Here is a 16,300-nt window from a genome sequence, read left to right on the forward strand (position 1 = left end):
CGTCAGACCTTGGATTCTGTGCGCTCCCAAAACAGAAGCGGCTCCTGGGTTAGTTTTCTTGCTGTCATTCCCTTCCCGAGTCTTCACCCAGGAAACTTTGTTACCATTCCCACCTCGGACATTTCCAACAGCAACGTTCCGGCAGCGAGCGGGAAGTGAAACATCACCCAGCAAATCATCTCCAGCATGAAGCACAATTCCTTTGTACCCACAGCCGAACCCGCTCGCGTTGTAGCACAGGAAGTTTAGGCTTTATAATTTGGGACAGATAATTTTGGCAGATCTCACCAGAAAGTGTCTAATTTCCAGAAGAATTCTAATTGTTGCTTTAAAAAGCCACTAACAGAACTGCACATTGGCCCCTATGGAGGAAACAAAGTTTGTTTTTCAAGTTCCAAATAACATCTAAGCCAATAAATGAAGGAAGTCACTGCAGTTATTTAAATTTAAATGCAAAAACACTTCTTCACTTTGACTCACTCACCCCCAATTCTCCCCATTGCAATACAGAATAAAAAGTGGAAGGACATTTTCAATGAAATCTGCATATCTGAAAGTGTTTAATGTTAACCCCGACCTTAAAATAAACTTATTTTAACAAGGGCAGATGGTGCTACTGCCGCTTAATTTCACAGCTTTTGTTTTTACCACCTTAATGTTACTTTATTTCCTTCATCTGCATTTGTGAAAACCTCAGTGGTTGAATTCATTCCTCTGGCTTGTGGAGATGCTCACACTTGTTCCTGTAACACCTCAAATATGATGCAGGACTTGGCACTCGCAATAATTTTGGGGTTTATTCATTAAATGTACAAACAATTCCAACTGCCAGTTGATATTCGGATTTTTGAAGCAGTAGAAATCTAATGGAAGTTAAATGAAAAGCTTAGGGCAGCTTTAGTTTTTAAGCTGAATGTTACATATGCCCTCACTAGTGCCTAGTAGCAATTATGTCGAAGAATATCAAATGAGTATTTTCCAAATTTGCAGTGAAAAATCATAATGAAAATCACAGCCCGTAGAAAAATAAAAGGCTTGGCTTAATGGGACATAAATTCAAATTCCTGCAGAAGGAACTGGGTTTGGAAACCCACTTTGGATCAAAAGAATTGAAGGAGAACAGTTGACAACTAATTTGAAAAGATATTTATTTTGAGAACATCAACTTGCACATTATACAAAAAATTGACAGATTCATCAGAAAAAACCTATAAAATGTTGTGGGGTTTTTTTCCCTAACATATTAACATAATCACTTTCCAAGGGGTAAGAGTTGAGGAAACCAAAAGGAGGCACATTTGTTCCAGTCTGTCTGCAGTCAAGTGTGATTAAAAACGTCCCTGTCTTGCTGAGGTATCAAACTGCAAACTTTGGTAATGTTAGAAAGAGACCACGGGAGCCTTCTCAGAGGCATGGCCAATACAAAATGGTTCATTAAAAAGCCAGAATTGGTTATTTTTCATTTCCAGGTAGAAATGCAGTGAAACAAAGAAAAAAAAAAACTCCCTAATACACCTATCACTAGGAAACCTGATCCTCTGCAAATCCCCACTAATCACACACAGCTACAGTGATCCACGTTCCCAAAGAATCCGGCTGGCAAGTCACAACAATTCAGTGCTTATGAAAAAAAAAAGATACTGATGGTGATTCAGAGCCCAGTCTTCCAGCAAAGGACAAAAGGCACTTAAGAATGGCTTTAGGAGATTCCACAATGGCATTTCGGGACAGGGGACAGCGCCTGGCTGAACAAATCCTTCCCTAAGAGAAGTCCAGTGAGGTAGTACTTCATATTGCTCCAACCACTTGGCTCTAAGCAAGCAGCCTTCTGGTTTTGAGATACAAAATTAGCAGGAAATGGCTTTTTCTGAAATGTATAAAACCCAGTTCTTACAAAAAATAGCAAAAACCCACTTGTGATACAAAGCCAGGAACCATCTTGTACAAATGGAGTATCAAAATGCTGCCAAGGTGATGCACAAGTCTACCTTGATGGCCAAATCCCCAGACAGTGAAGATTGTTCTAGCAACCAAGCCATTTTTGGAATAAAACATAAGAATAAAGGGGGCACAGGGGCACTCTGAGAACTTTCCTCATCATTAGCAGCCTCACCGGAAGCACTTTCAGTCCATTAGAAACAAATAATTCTGTGCTGATGAATGGCAGGTTTGAGGGGATAAAAAAAAAAAAAATAAAAATGCGAAGTTCAACATAGAGAACAAAAACAAAATCCACGAACATACAAAAGGATAATCCTTGGAGTTAACAGTTTTTTTAAAAACAAGGAAGACTTAAAATCGTTTGGCGGGGGGGGGGGGCGTGGGAGAAAACACAGACTACCATTTTTTTGTTTTAAATTAAGCCCAGGGGTAGGTTTGGGAGAGGGAGGGTGGGAGGAAGGAGGGAGAAGTGCTTTGGGGGATCACCGGCCGCTGCCGTAGCCGGGGAAGAGCTGGGTGAGGACGCTCTGCAGGGCCTCGTTCACCTCCATGCTGTAGCTGCGGCCCAGCTCGTAGCGGCACGCGGGACAGCTGAACACCGAGGCCTTGAAGGACCTGTCCAGGCAGTCCTGGGGACAGAAGCCAGCAGGGGTCAGGGATGGGGAGTTTGGCTCATCCGGCACAGCCCAGACACAGTGAGACAGCCCCGAGGTTCCTGGGAAAGGCCCCGAGCAGCGCGAGGCAGGAGGAGGGAACAAGAGCACTGCACTCCAGCTGGGGACATTCCTGCTCAGGGAATTCCAGAATGGTTTGGGTTGGAAGCACCTTAAAGCCCATCCAGTGCCACCCCTGCCATGGCAGGGACACCTCCCACTGTGCCAGGCTGCTCCCAGCCCCAATGTCCAGCCTGGCCTTGGACACTGCCAGGGATCCAGGGGCAGCCCCAGCTGCTCTGGGCACCCTGTGCCAGGGCCTGCCCACCCTCCCAGGGAACAATTCCTTCCCAATCTCCCATCCAGCCCTGCCCTCTGGCACTGGGAAGCCATTCCCTGTGTCCTGTCCCTCCAGGGACTTCTCCAAAGTCCCTCTAAACCTGACTCATGCTAAAGGACTAATTCCTGGCAAAAAATTCCAAACAAACCAACCCCCCTCCCTGTCAGCACCAAGGAGGCAGCTCCAGGCCCAGCCCCAGGCCCAGCCCAGCAGAGCCCAGCCCAGCAGAGCCCAGCCCAGCCCACCTTGCAGACGTTGTGTTGGCAGACGGTGGTGACCGGCCGGAACACGACCTCCTGACAGCAAATACACAGAAAGGCCTCCTCCACTTTATTGAGAAATTTCTGCAAAGAGAGCATTTGAATCAACTGAGTGCTACTACTCCCTGAAAAACACATAAATCAACCCAAAACCCCTCCCATTAAATGCAAGGGATTGCTTTGATCATAGAAAGATTTTCAACAAATCTTAATATGCAAAAACCAGTCCCATTAAACCTGCTGGGGATGTTTACACTAAAATAAAATCATTTTAGGTCTGAGGCTGTTCTTTAACTTGGCCAAGGGTTTGTGTCTGGGGACACCACAAGTACAGCTGTCCCTTTATTTCTGGGGAAAAGAGCCCAATGTACCGGTCCATCTTTGAGAGCTTCTAGGACTTCATTCCACAGTTTTTCGTTGGCTTCATCACTTTTTATAAGAGACTTCTGCTGGGATGTCAGTTTGTATGGCTCAACTTTAGTTTTCTTTGGAGTCCCTGCTGGGGAGGTGACGAGTTTCTCCTCCCCACCTGGAAGAAAACACAAAGATTTTTTTTAAACAGCCAACCAAGAAAACACCAGAAAAGAGTAACCAAGTAAAACACACAAAAACCTCCAAGGCTTTCTCTTTCCACTTGCCTACTCCACAAACCTGCTGATTTCCTTTTCCTCTTCCCTTTCCCCGGGGTATCAAACTCATCATCTCCATTATTTTCTTTTTCCTTATCTTTGTTTGCAACAGCTTCCAAATATCCTTCAGGATACTGCAGGGAAACAAAACAAAGAGCATCCAATGCAAACACACCAGGTCAGACTTGCAGACCAAGACAGGTCCCCAACTGACCTCTGGAGACCTGCTCCAGGGGCAGCTTTAATCTATTTTAAGCAACAGATCCCTGCTCTAAACACTAATGCAGCCTATAGAAATTCCATACCAAAAAAAAAAAAGTGAGTTTTGTCCTTTTAGTCTCCTGATGTACAAAAACAAACAACACAGCAGACTGGAAGCATTTGTGTCCCTCTCAGTCTCAATTTTTACCTAAGGATCATCCTCAGTAAGAACAGAAAAATCCCTGATCTCCATCAAGTTTGGAGTCCAGGTGATGCCCCAAGGCAGTACCTGCATTGTCAGGCCAAGTTTTTTCATCCTGTCCTTTCCCTCTTTGGTCCAAGGAGCAGGTTCTTCATCGTCCCTTCTAAGCAGGTAACGCCACACTAGAAACCCAGACTTCCCTGTTTCAGGCCAGTATTTCACAACCTGAAAAAGTCAGAGCAAGTCCATCACACTCTGTAAAAACCCCCTTGGCCATAACCACATCATCTTTTCCTAGCTCAGCCAGCCAATCCCAGCCCTCCTTACCTTGTAAATGCCATCGTATCTGTTGCCCTCCACAGGAGCGTACTTGCTGTGTTTGCCTCCCTTGACGTTCCTGACCACCCGCACCGGCTTCCCCGCCCGCCAGTCCTTGGCCTCAGCCCCGTGCTTGTCGTTGATGGGGGCACTGCAGTTCAGAGCCAGGGCTCTGCAAGAGAGGCCAGAGTTCAGTGTATCTGCCTTAAATACCAGCACTGCCATGGAACCTGTGTAACACTGACACCTCTGCACTCCTTGAACCTCCTGATGGGGTCACTTCTTAAACAGCTGATTACTCCTGGCATTACCCTAATGCACCAGCCCAGATCACTTCCTCCACTCAGTCCAGGCTTATCTGTAAGAGTAACAGCTCAGAATTACAAATGGTCTGGTCTCCCAAGGTGACCAGTGACTGCAAGTGTCTTCAGAAGAGAGCAGAGCTCCTACCCCAGTTTACTGCTCTGTACTAAGTTTCAGCCAGTATTGCATGTGACACGAACACCACTCACAGTTCTGTCCCAGTACAGTGCACGGAAAGGACCATTCCCATTGTGCAACTGATCTGCAGCCTAAACCACAGCCCAGACCCAATTTTGACGGTTTTTCCACTTAGTCAGCTTCCTTGGATGCAAACAATTCCTCATGCTGACAGACTGCCAGGTCTGAGGGTAGAATGGAGCACAAACGTTGCCAACCTGTTCATGTTGGTGAGTTTCTGATCACAGGACTGCTCTGCCGTGCGTTTGTTCCCAGAGAGGTCTCGCCCTCCACTCCCTGTGTATGTGAAGGAATTCCCATGATCCTGAAATGAACACGGATGGTTTTGACACAGTCACAAAAAGAAATCAATAAAAGCAGAACAGTCTTTTAACCAGGTAGGGTGTACCAGCGGGGTAGTCTCAAAAAAGGAAAGATGCTTCCTGTGTTTAAGCTCCCAGACTGGGCCAGTCTCTGGCTCTCCCTCAGGCTGCCAGGAGAGGAGGCCAGGGTGACAATGTCTTGTCACAACCCTGAGCAGTGCAAGGACCCCTGAGTAGCCCAGGGCTTGCACAGGATCTGCTGGAAGTGAACAGCTGGCAGCACAGCCCATGGGATTGTTCAAACTGTGGGTGCAAGGGAGACCTTGAAAAGTCAGAACTCTGGGACCAAAAGCTGACATAGGGATATTAAACTGGGTTTAGATGATCCTGTGGCTCAGGTTGTCACAGATTACTGTAGTTTTTCCTTGCCTCATTTTCTTCTGAAGAAAATAAGTGAAGATGGGCAAGTGTTTAATGTAGAGTGCAAAAAGTAACGAAGGCCGAACCTTTGTTTTAACAAGTTTGTTTGGTTCTGTGCATAAATAATCAGAATCCACTCACTATGTCATCTTCATATCCTCCTGCCAGCACCAAGGAATAGGCCCCATCGTTGCTCCTGCCATGAATCCCTGCCACGTGGGGCCTGTGCACCCCGGACTCGCTCACCTGGAAAACAAAAACGGATCTGGAAGGCAACTGCTCTCAACAGGCCCCACACAGGACTGGGCTTGGAGCTGAACTAACTGTGCTATTTCACATTGGCTTTCCATGTATCACAGGGTGAAACTGTTCTCACCATTATCCTCAAAACAGCTCCAGACAGAAGAAAAATAAAAATGCCTCTAAATAAATAAGCCATTGACTGTATCAGCAAATTGAACACATAGATAAGGTTTGTGATGCAAATCTAAAACTTTGGCTATTTCTTACTGAAATTGCTTATTAAAAGGCTCCAGGTACTTAAGAATAATACAGATATTAAATATTTGTATAAAGTTTTGAAAGGGTTGTAATAGCAACTTTCCCTCAGTACTCACAAACAAGATCTGGATAGGCCAGTGCTTTTTTTCTCCCCCAACTTTCTAACAGGACGAGAAACCTTCTGTTTCATATAAGTGGATATTTGAGACACCCTTACCAGAGCACACTACACACCTCCAGGACAAACTACTGGAAACAAATATGTTTGCTTTGGGTTTTCTGAGTTACCAAAAAGAGCACTAAAGCAAAATAAACCAGCACTTGATGGGCCCAGACAATGCAGCATTAGTTATGGAACACTTGATCCAGACAAAGCCAGAATTCTTTTCCTTCTGCACTTCCATATCCAGTGACACACACATTTCCAGATTAACTGTTTCAGGTTTCTTGTAAGAGCTGGATCATTCCCATTCTTCCCCACAGTAGGTCAGGCCAGGATTCAGCCTCATACCTGAACTCTGAATTTCCACATGGTGCCAACAGGAATGCCAGGAATTGGTCCATAGTGGTTGGAGGGGACAATGGTGCATTCCTTGGTGCGCCCAACACATGCCATGCCCTGGGCAGAGAGCAGGATCAGCCAAGAGCCCAAAGGAACAAATACAATTCCAAGTAAAACAGCTTTGGACTGACCTTTCCCCAGTCTCTCCGGGAGGAGGAATTAGCAGATGCCATCTTTTGTTTCTTTTTACTTTCTTTTAATTTCTCTCCTGCTAAAACCACCTCACTTGCATCATTTCGACATTCAGGGCAATACCTAAAGTCAGTGAAAATTAACAAGTAGCAAAGCCTTCAGTTAGGAGAATTTCCTGCAAACATAGTGAGTTACGTTACAATTTCCCCATGTGAAACCAGACAGGACATGGAAACACCTCCATACAGGAATTTGACCTACAACAGCTCCTGTCCTTGCACCAGGCACTGCAGATGTGTCAGGAAACAGCTATGATACAAAATTATTGTATAAAATGTTGAAACAGGGCAGAGGCAATAAACCAGTGCATTTCACTAACTCTGTGTCTATTGAAAGATGTATTTCACCATCCACATCTCTCACTGTGCATGTCTCATTTTCAAACCAGCCTGATCTGATGATAAGCCTGGAACCTGCCCGCACTGGCCCATAAAAGCCACTGCACAAGTGAAGCCTCCCAACATCAGGTTCTCATTTGGTCCTCTTTGAGTCCCAGCCTGGTTTGGGTGGGAAGGGACCTTAAAGCTCATCTCGTCCCACCCCCTGCCATGGCAGGGACACCTTCCACTATCCCAGGTTGCTCCAAGCCCTGGCCTCAGGCAGGCACAAGAATTAAGCATCTAGATCCCAAAACTAGGAAGAGGAGTGTGCAAGCCACCTGGCTTAAAACCTACTGTAATTAAGCTCAAGAAAAGCTAAGCAGTTCTACCAAGAACAACCCCAAAACATACATACCCCTATACAGCCACAATATGGCCACTGAAGGGCAGCTTCAAGCCCCAGACCTCACTCTGTGCTCCTAATTAGATGTACTTGTGACACCCCACAAACCTCCTCAGAACTTACCAGTCCTCATCATCTGGAATTCTGCTGAGGGGAGGGTTGAGGCAGTAGATGTGGAAGGCCATGTCACACTCGTCACACATGAGCTGCTTATCTGGATCCTGCTTCCCTCCACAGATGTGACAAGCACAGACCCTGCAGGTCTTGTTTGGGTTGTCCTTGCAGGCTTTACACACAGGTCCACTCTGTCCTGTGGGCAAACAGAAACCACACTCAGCAAGTGCCAAGATCCACTGGAAATGGCCAAAGGAGGCACAACTAAATGTGTCTTGGAACTCTTAATCCTTTGATCCTCACAGAGGCAACTGGCAGAACATCACAAGGTAAGACAGACATGCAAGAACTCCACATCAGACTCACGTTTTGGGGTACCAAGACTGATGGGAGAAGCAGTGCCTGGCTCTTCAATTTTATAGATTTCATCCACTAATATAATTGTGCAGTCATTCAAGGAATCACCAGCTTCCCTAGAAGAAGTTGAGAAAAGAGATCAGACTTCATCCCACAGCTCGTGTTCACAGCTGTGCATGCATCAGACTGCTCTGCTACTAAAAATCAACTCATTTCCATGCAATTAGCATTAACCCCATCTTGTCTCAGGGAGAATCCAGGCACTTGTAGCATTTCAATCATCTAGAGTGATTGTTCCCCCTGCCCCCAAACATATTTCAGACTAATTCTTCTCATATTTTATAGCTAAAAAGTCAAAATCACTGTGGTGCGAGGAAAAAGGAGGAATATTCTGGAAAAATCTGTCAAAATTACCTGAAACTTAAAAAAATATATCCTTTTTTCCCTGAAGTTGAGAGTCTCCTTCAGGAGAGAACTGGAATAATTTTTCATCACCTTTATAAAGTGAGAGTTCCTTCTACATCATCCTATCTCCACAAAATATTACACTGCAGTTTTTGTAAAGCCATTAATGGATAATTAACACATAAACAATAATGTGCCTCATGGTGAATACAGGGCTTTGCATCCTTTCAGCATTAAGTGAATCCATGGATCAGCATCCCTTAAAGTGTCCAGTTCCTCAGTGGAAGCTAATCAGAACTGCAGCATGCTGAAGTTAATCACCCAAAAAGGACAGGCCACTTCTCATGTGTCCCCAGCACTTCTGTTGCACCATTCTTTGCCAGCAGAGTCACTCAGACCTCAGAAAGCTGAGGCAGTGTTGGGGAATTCCATTTATTCCATGTCAGGAACTTGCTTACCCAAGTAATATCTTTGCATTGAGCTCCCTGGTCATTTTTGTTTCTCTTTTTTGCAGGATCTCAGCATCATACCAGAACCCCCTCTCCTTTGGCTCATCAGGGTTGTAGTTGACCATCACCACCTGCCCCACCTCCAGCTGGTGCCACTTCAGGATGGTCCGTGCCCGAGCCCGCACGTTACTGGAGCTCATCTGCACCACCCCATTCTCTGGATAACTTGAAGGGAGCAACAGAGAACAAAAATCAGATTCAACATCAGTTTTGAGGAGTAACAGGTTTTATGCAGACAGGCTGATTTTGCTGAGCAACACAAGGATAAAATCTCCTTCTCCCACACAGACACAGCCAGAACCAACCATTCTGACTTTGCTACTGTTGCCTCCCTTTAACACTTGGACACCAGCATTTCCCATGAATGCTGGTATCCATAAAGAAAAGATTCCAGCCCCCTGGAATTCCAAATGTAAAACCTTACAGTTACCAGGGTTCAATGACATCATTACTATGCCACTGCCCAGTTCTGTTTTAATTTGTGCAATATCTGCAATAAAATTTCTCATCAACAGCATGACCCAAATGACTTTATTGGCCAAGAAGGCAACAAAACTCACTCTTCATATTTCACATGATAAATTACATCTTCTTCAGGGACAGCTGTGGGCTGGTCAGGATCTGTGCAGCTCTCAGTTGATTCACTGGTGGGTTTTTTCCTGGTTACATTCACAACCTGGGCTTCAAACCACGCTCCCATATCCGTGTCCCGAGCATCCACCAAGTCATTGATCTACACAAAGTGTACAGCTCACCAAAAGGGATTTGCAAATTAAGCATTCATTTCCAATCTACTTGAAGATTTAACCATCTCAAGAACTGCACTGTTATCAAGATATTTAATTGATCACCTTAAGAATTAAGATTTCCTCTGCTTTCCTGGTCCTGTTGTGCAGCCCTACAGTCTGCTCAGGTTGAATTTGTAAGGTTATAAATCCATTCTACACCAGCACATGTAAAACCAGCCTTGTTAGCAAGCCCAAACCATTATTGGCTAGTCTGTAACAGTTTCAAAGTGTCTTGCTCATAGTCTGGCAAAGACATCGCTAGATCTGTAATAAAATCCATTGAAACAGAGGAGTAAAATAATTCTGAACAGCTGCTTGAGACTTTCTTTTGTTCATTCAAGAAAGTTTCAGCTTTGACAAATGTAGTGACTCCAAGCAAAAATATTGGGAAAATGTTTAAAAAAATCAAACCAGACAATCTGAATGCTTTTTTTTAAAAAATCAATTAATGTATTGTAGTTTTAGCTGAAAAAAACTAAATATTTTGACCTACAGCATGTTGCATTTAATTGGTTTGCGGGTTGGTTGGTATTTTTGTCTTTGTTGTTGGAGGGTTTGAGAGGAAGAAAGGAACTACCCACACAATTGGGGTATGAAAGATTTTCAGCAATTCCCCACCACAGAGGAACAATTCCCCTGGCAAGGCACAGTTCTGAGGGCTCTCCGTTTGTGAGGACCCACCTTGTAGAGGCCGAAGCCGGGGTCGGTCCAGTCGGGCTGAGCTGCCGTGCTGGGCTGTCCCTCCAGCTCCAGGGCACCCTCCCCGTTGTGGGAGCTTTTGTCGGACTCGCTGGGGCCGGAGCCGCAGCCGGAGTCGGTGTCCGAGAGCTCCGAGTCCTTCTCCTTGCTCCCAGCAGGCAGCACGGCCGGGCTTTGTCTGACCAGGAGCTGAACAATATCATTCAGCCCCACGCTGTAATCGAACAGGGAGTGACCATCTTCCATCTGCAAGGAAAGCACCAAACCGTCTGGTTATTGCCTCTGGTTATTGCCTCCATCGGGGCTGACTCCAACCACCCATCGTGCTCAGACTGGCTCTGCCCGCCAAGATCGACCACGTGGCTTTAAAACCTTTATCAGCCACTAACTGGGCCCTCCTTCTCTCCTATTCCTGCTATTTAAATGTTGTTTTTTCAATCACCCCGCAACCTGCGAGAGCAAGGCTTCCATGCTGCCCTGGACTTGCTACCCAGCCTCTATGAGACCTGGAAAAGTTTTCAGCACATTCCCTAGAAACATCAACTAAACAACTACGGATCCCCCACATTCTCATCAGGATTTAAAGAAAATTCCACACTACCTACAAACTCAAAAGGAAATAATTTCTTCCTCAATTCAGACACATCCCAAATGCTAATGCAGACTGGTCTTTGTATTTTAATTGTGTGTGATCCAGATCATTGTTACACCACCTCCATTAACTGTAGCATTAAGTAGAAGCGAAAGAGTTAATCACACACTCTTCTCCTGGCAAACACACATTTTTTCCATTGAAAGTAAAATCAAAAAAGATTCAATTCAACTTGAAACTACCCAATCGCTCTTTAGCGTAGCCAAGCGTGTCCTAATTTCACACCCTCTCTAATTTTAAGAGTTTATCTAGAGTTATATGCAAGTCTGGCACGGTTTGTAGTCAAATCAAGACCTTGTCCCTGCAAAAAGAGAAGTGCAGAGGGAGAAAGAGGTCCCTCAATAACCTCTCAAGAGCTCTAAGGAGCACAATCATTTTAGAGTTAACATGCAAGGCTGGAGCCCACGGAGCAGTCAGAAGTTCAGACAAGCTTCCCCACATATTTAAGGTCTGACTAAGAAATTATACAGGAAATGATCATCCCCTTCCAGCCCAAACCACCAGAAAAAGCAATCCCTGGAGCTTTGTTCTCTATCAGGGGGAAGCAGAGCAAAACCACAAAAATTTACACTTCACAGGAATCAGTATGATAATCCAATTCTGATTTATGGCATCAAATGGCTATGGAACAATCCCTGGAAATCTGACTGCACAGGAAGAGATCTGAGCATTTTGCTAGTTTAGAGATGAAAACTCCTCGAGCTATGTAAGAACACACCAGAAACTGGTTGTTTCTTCTTAACCAAGAGACAATGTCACACACATGAAAACTACCCCAGCACAGGACCCAGTGACAACAGGTGCAAACCGAAATGGAAGAGCACAGGAACAGGACAGGAAACCACAGGAGTTCAAAGCACAGCCGGAAAGAAGAGCCCGGGACTGAAGACAAACCTCTAACAAAGGAGGCAGGTTTTAACTACCAGCTAATTTTCTAACCCCATTTAAAAATGTTCACGAGTAAGAAACTGAGCGTTTCCAGGGATCCCAAAAGCCAGACAAAGCACAGTGGGAACAAGGCCTAAGAGAGGCTGGATCACGCTGGGGAACGTTTCTGCCTGAACTAAGGAATACTGGAACTGCAGGAGGAGGGATTCCCTTTGTAAGGCAAGTGCATCCTGACCGAGAAGTCACCGCTTCTCCTGAAAATCTTCTTTTACCCCGGTTGTCTGCACAGACCTCAGGGTAAGGCTGACAAGTGGCACCTGCCCTGAACCAATCCCCTCTTATCACTTGATTTACAACACAAATGGGTAATTAATGCATCTAACCCAACAGAAAGGTGGGTTACACCCAACAGCCCTTCAGAGGTGTTACACCATCCTACAAGCCTCTTTTTATATTAGAACTGGTACCTGAGCTTAGATTGAGGCTAGTCCAGGTGTATTTCCATGTTCTACAGCCACACCTGCTAATTACAGAGTACAGTTAGCTCAAGACTGCCTAAAACAGAAAGAAAAGCAACTAGAAAAAATTGTCCATCTCCAGCCAATTCAGTATCTCACTGATTTTTCTGAAATTAAATCCTCTGATCAACCAACCACCAGATCAGGAGTTTCCCTTGCACGAAGGTTTAGCAGCATAGGACTAGGCAGAATATAGCAACTGTATTTTAAAATGGTTTTGATTGACTTCAGTGTTAATTTAGTTACATTATTAACTCACAGGAAAGAAAACAGTCGTACAACAGCGATTGTAAACGTATTATTGAGAACATAATACACCACTGAGCCACACTCAAGTGCTCTGTACTTAGTGAGAATTTGACATGAGAGCCGAAGAACTTCAAAATCATGGGTTGCTTATCCCAATTTACAAAGAAAAATGAGATCTTTATGGCTTTCAGAGCGGTGAAATGTGCAAGGCTCAAAAACATTAAGCACTTTAAAGACCATAAAATCACTGGTAATTTTCAGACACTTCATAAAAGCGATGTCAAGGCAGAAGAGCAACACATTAGATGGAAAACAGTAAGGGAAAGTAAGAATAAAGGCTACTCTGCAGCTGGCTCCTCTCCTTGCAAGCCCACGGGAGGAGCAGCGCGGGAGGGAGCCGGGGGATCACTAGATGGCAGCAAAACCCCTCATTTCCACGCAATTAAAAATAAATAAATTAAAATATCTGTCCTCAGCTGGAGGGGGAGATGAGCGGGGGGGAGGACGGGGCCGGGCGGGGGTGTCCGTGCGCCGCGCTGCTGCCGGTCCGAGGCTGTCAATCGCCCCGCCGCGCCGGTACCTGCTTGCCGCGGTAGAAGAGCCGCTGCCGCTGGGGCTCCACGCCGAACACCTCGTGTATCCGCAGGCGCAGCCCCTCCACCTTGGTGAGCTTGGAGAGCGAGTCCACGCGGTGCGTCTCGCTGCCGTCCATGGTGCGCACCTGGATCCACATGGCGCCGGTCCTGCCCCGGGAATGGGGACCGCGCTCAGGCGGCGGCACCGGCGGGGCGGGCCCGGGGCCCCGCGGCCGCGCCGCCCTCACGCGCCCGCCGCACGCCATTGGCCGGCGGCCTGGCCGGCTCGGGCGCTGATTGGCTGCGGGGAACAAGTCCCGCCCCCCCACGCGGGAGCCTAACGGCTCCGCTCGCGCCGACCGTATCTCGCGCCACAATTGAAACCCGCCCGCCGCGCCCACGCGCTAAGTCTCGCGCGATCATGCAAATGAGAGATGGGATAAAGGGGGGGCGGGGGGAGCGCGTGGTCTTAAAGGGGCCGTCCCCGGAGCCCGCCCGCGCCCCCGGCGCGTCCCCGCGGCAGGAGCGGACACGGCGGGGCCGGGCAGGGCACAACCCGGGCCGCGGCCTCTCGACCCGCACACCCACCCCGGGGCAGGAGGGGAATCGCGGGGTGTCAGCGACCCCCCGCCCCGCCCGGAACCGCCCCAGCCCGGCCGCGTCATCCCCGCGCACCCCGCGGGGCGATGCCAATCCCCGGCCCCGCAGGGCACCGGTGCCTCCGGCACCGCCCCTGAGGGGCACACCCCCCGCCCGCGGGCCCGCTCGGGGGCGGGGGTCGGTCCCGCTGTCGCAGCCCCGAGCGACGCGTCCCCTCCGGGGCACCCGAACCAGCTGTCACCGCCCGGGAACCGCGGAGCGCTCCCGCACCACCCCGGCGCGGGCAGGGCGGGGAAAGCCCTGCGCCCCTCGCTGTCCTCCCGCTCCCGGTGCCACCGGCCGCTCCCCGGCCCGCCGCGGGATCGCGGGGGGGTGGCGGTGCCGGGGTTTGGGGGGTCCCGGCGGACTCACCGGGGTGCGGTGCCGGGGTCTGGGGGTCCCGGCGGACTCACCGGGGTGCGGTGCCGGGGTCTGGGGGGTCCCGGCGGACTCACCGGGGTGCGGTGCCGGAGTCTGGGGGGTCCCGGCGGACTCACCGGGGTGCGGTGCCGGGGTCTGGGGGTCCCGGCGGACTCACCGGGGTGCGGTGCTGGAGCCGGTGCCGCGCGCGCTCTCCGCGGGCTTTGGAGTTTGGCGCGGAAAAGCCCCGTGCGCGCCCCGCGCGCGCCCATTGGCCGCCGCTGGCGGGAACGCGCGGCCGGGGCGGGGCCGCCGCCGCCTCCCGGGGCCGGGGGGGGGGCCCTGGGGGGGAACGGGACCGGGAAAACACCCCCTGGAACCCGCACTCCCGGGGACGGCAACGGGGATCCCCCGACAGCGACCCGGCCTGGCGCTCCCCGCTCTGCTGCGCGGGGGTGGTGGGGGCGAAACCCCCCAAATCCCCAAGGGCTCCATCACCCCTCAACCCCCGGGGCCGCAGGCACGGTGCCGGTTATTGTCCTAAAACATTAGGACGGTGAGCCCCAGCGGGAGAGGAGACTCCAATGACCCCCCCCTCTGACAGCCACCCTTCCCTGAGGTGTCTTGTCCCACCGGGGGGCTCCAGGGCAGGTCCTGTCCCCCTGGGGGGCTCCAGGGCCTACCCTGATGCGAATAAACCGAATAATCCGAATGATGCGAATAAACCGAATAACCAAATTCAAATAAACGGAATAAGCCGAATAAACCAAATAATCCGCAAAAGGGCTCTAACTCCCCAGGCCGTTAGCTCCAGGGGGGCTGGTGGGGCTTGTGCAGGGCCCCACTGGTGACAACGTGGCCTGGGTGACACGGCAGGGCCACGGCGTGGCCGCATGAGCCGGCAGAAAGGGCTGATCTGGGAGGATATTTGCCCCCAAAACCACTGATGCTGTGAGGAAATTAAAAACGACAACATTTGCTTAGAGCAACCATTGGATGGGGGAAAGCGTGGCCAAGAGGCCCCTGAGAGAAGCCTGCAGGCCGCGGACTGGCGTGTGTGGGGGCTGCGGGAATGGCGGAGCTCAGCGCGGCCGGAACAGCCCCGCCGAGGCTGCGCCCGCCCGGCCCCGCGGACAAAGGAGCACGAGGCGCGCGGGAGGCCACGGCAAAGCCCTGTTTCCCGTGTTCCCCCTCCCCTTCCCCGCAGCGCTCACCTCTGCGCTAGAACATAGCAAACCAGCGGGATGTGGTGCCCTCCCGCCCCCGGGTTTGCCGGCTGCTGGAGAGGACACGCCGGGCAGCGCCTCTCCGTGTTCCACTCCTTTCCTAGGATCCGCCATGGATCCCACTGATAAGGCACGGATCGCAGGCTGGAAGCCAGCGGCCTGGATTAGCTCAGAGCCAAAGGTCTGGGGCGTGTCGGGGCACACAGGCCACGGCTCTGACCCGCGGCCTGCAGCAGCCAGGCTTCGTTTCCTCCCAGGCCCGAAGGCTCTGCCTTCACAGAAAGTCATTTCTTGCCTTTGTAGATGCACTGGAGGATTAACGTTAACCTACCACAGCACTTCCTGCCGCCTGAGAGGGTTCTCGGATGTTACAGACCTGGCAGGGAGGAATTCCTTCCAAATATCCCATCCATTCCTGCCCTCTGGCAGTGGGAAGCCATTCCCTGTGTCCTGTCCCTCCATCCCTTATCCCCAGTCCCTCTCCAGCTCTCTTGGAGCCCCTTTAGGCCCTGCAAGGGGCTCTGAGCTCTCCCTGGAGCCTTCTCCAGGTGAACACCCTCAGCTCTCCCAGCCTGG

General features: G+C 49.5%; 1 protein-coding gene across 6 annotated transcripts; it reads right to left on the minus strand.

Moving 5' to 3' along the window:
- Positions 1-1,131: 1,131 nt before the first annotated feature.
- Positions 1,132-15,777, minus strand: UHRF1 (ubiquitin like with PHD and ring finger domains 1). 6 transcript variants are annotated; one of them, XM_068997283.1, is made up of 17 exons: positions 15,713-15,777; positions 13,505-13,667; positions 10,600-10,863; positions 9,691-9,863; positions 9,080-9,295; positions 8,226-8,332; positions 7,869-8,055; positions 6,962-7,085; positions 6,780-6,887; positions 5,909-6,013; positions 5,243-5,349; positions 4,554-4,716; positions 4,314-4,451; positions 3,846-3,957; positions 3,566-3,723; positions 3,180-3,278; positions 1,132-2,570 (listed from the first exon to the last, which is right to left on the minus strand). In XM_068997283.1, the coding sequence occupies exons 2-17, from the start codon at positions 13,655-13,657 to the stop codon at positions 2,424-2,426; spliced, it is 2,361 nt and encodes a 786-aa protein (XP_068853384.1). In that variant the 5' UTR covers positions 13,658-13,667; positions 15,713-15,777; the 3' UTR covers positions 1,132-2,423. The 6 variants fall into 6 exon arrangements, with proteins under 6 accessions (XP_068853384.1, XP_068853383.1, XP_068853382.1 ...); XM_068997282.1 differs by lacking the exon at positions 15,713-15,777 and adding an exon at positions 14,677-14,746; XM_068997281.1 differs by lacking the exon at positions 15,713-15,777 and adding an exon at positions 14,594-14,712.
- Positions 15,778-16,300: the final 523 nt, after the last annotated feature.

Source organism: Aphelocoma coerulescens, chromosome 28, assembly GCF_041296385.1.
Source record: "Aphelocoma coerulescens isolate FSJ_1873_10779 chromosome 28, UR_Acoe_1.0, whole genome shotgun sequence".
In the NCBI taxonomy this organism is placed as follows: Eukaryota; Metazoa; Chordata; class Aves; order Passeriformes; family Corvidae; genus Aphelocoma; species Aphelocoma coerulescens.

Coding starts and splice junctions, on each gene's coding strand:
- UHRF1 (XM_068997283.1), bottom strand. CDS start 13,657: ATGTGGATCCAGGTGCGCACCATGGACGGCAGCGAGACGCACCGCGTG. Junction 9,864..10,599: donor CCGGCTTCGGCCTCTACAAG/GTGGGTCCTCAC, acceptor CACTTTGTGTAG/ATCAATGACTTGGTGGATGC. Junction 2,571..3,179: donor GCCAACACAACGTCTGCAAG/GTGGGCTGGGCT, acceptor TTCTGTCCCCAG/GACTGCCTGGACAGGTCCTT.